Genomic DNA, 4104 nt, shown 5'->3' on the forward strand with positions numbered 1-4104 from the left:
ACACACACATATTGTGGATATATATAACCAAATGTTATTCCAATTTAAATGGATATTTTACAACTATTAGGGATATTTATGACATTTTCCCCACTTGTAATTTTTCTCTATAATTTACAATTTATTATAAAATAAAATTTGTATAATTAAGGATATATAAGTTATTTTACTTAATTTGTATTTTCAAAATATTTAAATTTTATAGCTAATAGTAAGATTAGGGGTAGAATAGTAAAATGATATATAAAGCTAACGTTATTATAACTTTTGGGGGGGGGGGGGGGGGCAGTAGGAGGTAATTCTCATTTTCTCTTAACTATCATTAATTATAGTACTAGTAATAACTCAAGATCAAATATGTTACATGTGATAATTTAATAATGTAGAAAAATAAAAAAATTAAACAAAGTATGCAATAATTTAATTAATTTGTGATAAATTTGTATGAAGTAATTTGTGTAAGAGAAACTTTGTGAGTATAATCCAAATATCAAATATATGGTACATTATATATGCCTTGTATACAGTACAAATTTATACCATTAATATTAGTCACTATTTCAACTAATATTGAGAATAACAATATTTGATGATTAATAAGGATATTTGGTACTATGAATAATTATAATTATTTGAAAACTATCCAATAGTTAAATGGAAAATAAGAAAAAAATATACTTAGTTTACACTAATATAAATATTATTCTCACTAATATAGACATTACATGTTTCAAAGTAATTTTTTCAGCCATAAGAAAATGCAAATTTTTCATGCTGATGAGGGTTTCTTTGAAATTTCCCTAATTTAAATTGATAGTTTTGATATTTAGATAAAATTGGTGTAGCTATGTGATAATTACTACTGATATTTGCCAGTTCCCACTTCCAATTCTTTCGTTCGGTAGCAGGTTTCATGCGTAAAAAATAAAAGCCGTTGGATTGCTTTTATAAGCAATCCAACGGGGAATAGGTTTCAAAATAAAAAAATAAAAACGGCTGTATGGCATGCAGTGGCTGTATTATAAGCGGACCCCTATAATAAGATAAGATATTACAATTACGTTTTTCCCGAGAACTTTACTTGTGAATCCCAACGAGATATACTCGTGAATCCTAACGAGATATCTCCCATAATAAAAAATAATGCAATCTTCTTGATCCCAACGAGTTATTTCCTTCGTGAAAAATACCGCCCAGAAATTTAGTAAGATAGACATGTGCCACCCTAAAGTGTCTTATAAAATTATAGATAGTGTTTAGTGAATATGACAAATACCCCCATAAGGGAAGAAACTAACTACAACTATAACACTTCTTTCATGATAATAATGGAAGAAAAAGAAGAAACTCACTATTTATTCATAGTAAAACAGATGATATTTATCAGACTATGCAAGGGGATTCATGTTGCAAATTAATCATTACAAACGATTTTATTTACCAATTCGTACACATGTATCCCTTATCATTTTTGTTTCATTATGTCTATTCAAACACAAAAAAAAAGACCACTATTTTTCATTATTTTCCTTTTTCTTCCTCCCAGACGTAAGTCGGCATAGTGAGAGATAACTTTATTAAAAAGAAATCAATTGAAATAAATAATACACCATTTCACGGGACGTAATTAGCCCCACATTTTAGAAAAAAAAATAACAGAAAAAAAAATAAAAATCTAAAGACGTCGACCCAGAGAAATAACGAAGAAGACATAAAAAAGAAGTTGAATGCTCATTGAAAACTGTAGCTGCTGGGGAATCCATTAGAATCTTCTGTAAGGAGTGGAGTGGTCTCAGAACAAGTAGACTCAGGACAGCTAATGCGTAAGTTATCTATAAGAGGTGGAATGCTTTGTTCATTTCTAAAGAAATCATTAGGATCAACCATAGTCTTCACATGAACCAACCTTTTGAAATTGTTCTTGAAATATTTGTTGCCCCAAACGCTAGCTTGTTCAACGCTTGTGTATCCTTGGTTATTTGTTCCGACGTCAAGATCCCTGTAATTGATATATGCTCCTCGAGGATTTTTTGAGACATAGGGTGTCATGTAACTGTATAATCTTCTTAACCAATCAATATGTCTTTGAGATGCTCCATCTTCTCCCCAAAAAACTCCGTAAAATATTTGGTATATGTTGCCAGCTCTATGTGGGTACGGAGTTTCAGACTCCGAAATCTCACTCATTTTCCCACCATAAGGAACCAATACCATGAAAGCTATTTGTCCCTCTTCTTTATAAAACTTATCATATATTCCTTCGAATACATTTACAGGGATTGGCTCCTTCACATAGTCTGCTTTCCCTTTAAAAAAAGCTTTTGTTGTACCACTCACAACAACCCCATTGGATTGAGAATCCCTATCAAGCAACAAATCCAAGGATTGTCCCTTTTCAAATCCAGCAAGATTCTGGACTGATTCAATCCAGCTCATTTCTGTGCAGTCTTCTTTTGTCAAACCAAGCTCAGGGAAGCTCTCCTGCATCATTGGAAGGAGCCTATCAACCCCACCGAGAAACACCGATGAAAATATAGCCACCATCATTGAATTCACCCTGGATAAAGTGACTTCGATAAATAAATCTTCATGAAACTTATGTGCAACGTACTGCCATTTGTGAACAATCTCTGTTGCATTTTGATCCAAGCTTCTTGTTACTAGGAATCGAGTCACAGTTGATGGAACTGTGACTAGCCTTACTTTCCATGCGACGATCACGCCAAAGCTAGCTCCTCCACCACCTCGAATGGCCCAAAATAGATCTTCTCCCATTGATTTTCTATCAAGAAATCTACCTTTGGCGTCAATCAAGTGTGCGTCAACGATGTTATCGGCAGCAAGGCCAAATTTACGCAACATGACCCCATATCCTCCACCACTAATATGTCCACCAGCCCCAACAGTAGGGCAAAGTCCGGCTGGAAAGCCAAGATTTTTACTTTTCTCAGCAATTCTGTAATAAAGTTGGCCAAGGGTGGCGCCTGCTTGAACCCAAGCTGTTTGCTCCTCTGCATCAACACTGATTTCACTAAGATTTAGCAAATCAATGATGACGAACGGGACCTCAGAAACAAAAGATAGACCCTCAAAGTCATGGCCACCACTTCGAATCCTAACCTCCAAGCCATGCTTTTGAGAACATTTAATGGCTGCTTGAACTTGGGATACGTCTGATGGCGTGACAATGACTTGAGGTTTGGGGGTGTTGGGTGTTGAGAACCTGAAGTTTTGTATGGAAAAATTCAAGACGGATGAATAAGAAGAATGGCTTTTTGTGTAAATCACTTCGGAAATGGAGGAGGCGTTATCAGAGTGCATAGAAAGGCAATCAAGAAATAAATTATCATCGTAATGATCATCAAGCACTGAAGAAGTTGCATGAATGTTGGCAAAAGTAACCCAGCAGTCATACGATAAAAGAAGAATAAAAGCAAATGGGATGATAGAAGTGCAAGAAGACTTCATTTCTGTTGATGTTTTGGTGCATAAGAGTGAATGAGACCCCCTATTTATATTGTACACTCCAAAAGCTTAAACTACCTCGTTCAACACAAACGAAAAGGTCAATGATATAGATAGTCAAGCACATCTAAGTTTACTATGGAAATTAATTAGCAATTTCCCAATGTAACAGCAAAGCACATCATTGTTTGTACACTTGTGTCAGTTGCGTGCTTGCGCGTCAAATCCAAGAGAGAGAAAAAAAAAATATTCACATCATTGTTTGTATACGTGTGTGCTTGCGCGTCATTTTCGTCTGCTTTCCCAGTTTGTCAATTTTGGCTTTGTATTTTCAAATGCAAATGGCCATGTGCAGGGAACGTCAAGCCATCGGCTGCCTAAAACCACTTTGAAGTTTGATTTGACCATTAAACCACGTGTACCCTTGAAATGTTTGTTCAACAACAAAAATGATGCCAAAGACCCCGTTACACATAGGATGGCGTTAAGGAGAAAATTATCAGATGGCCTTCTACTTTTTAGCTTAAATACCTATTACCGGTATGTTTTTTAGAAATGCTTAAATATCCCCTGCTTTTTTCACATTTGTTCCTTATGAGTTGTTCAGCATCTTGAGTTGTTTCAGCATTTTGACTAACG

The 4104-nt window shown here is 34.8% G+C and overlaps 1 protein-coding gene across 1 annotated transcript; it reads right to left on the bottom strand.

Annotated features, from left to right (window-relative positions):
* Positions 1-1331: 1331 nt before the first annotated feature.
* LOC102609852 (tetrahydroberberine oxidase-like) lies at positions 1332-3495 on the bottom strand. The gene has a single exon (XM_052435389.1). The coding sequence runs from the start codon at positions 3466-3468 to the stop codon at positions 1732-1734; it is 1737 nt and encodes a 578-aa protein (XP_052291349.1). The 5' UTR covers positions 3469-3495; the 3' UTR covers positions 1332-1731.
* Between the last annotated feature and the right edge of the window lie 609 nt (positions 3496-4104).

Source organism: Citrus sinensis, chromosome 2, assembly GCF_022201045.2.
Source record: "Citrus sinensis cultivar Valencia sweet orange chromosome 2, DVS_A1.0, whole genome shotgun sequence".
NCBI classification, from domain to species: domain Eukaryota; kingdom Viridiplantae; phylum Streptophyta; class Magnoliopsida; order Sapindales; family Rutaceae; genus Citrus; species Citrus sinensis.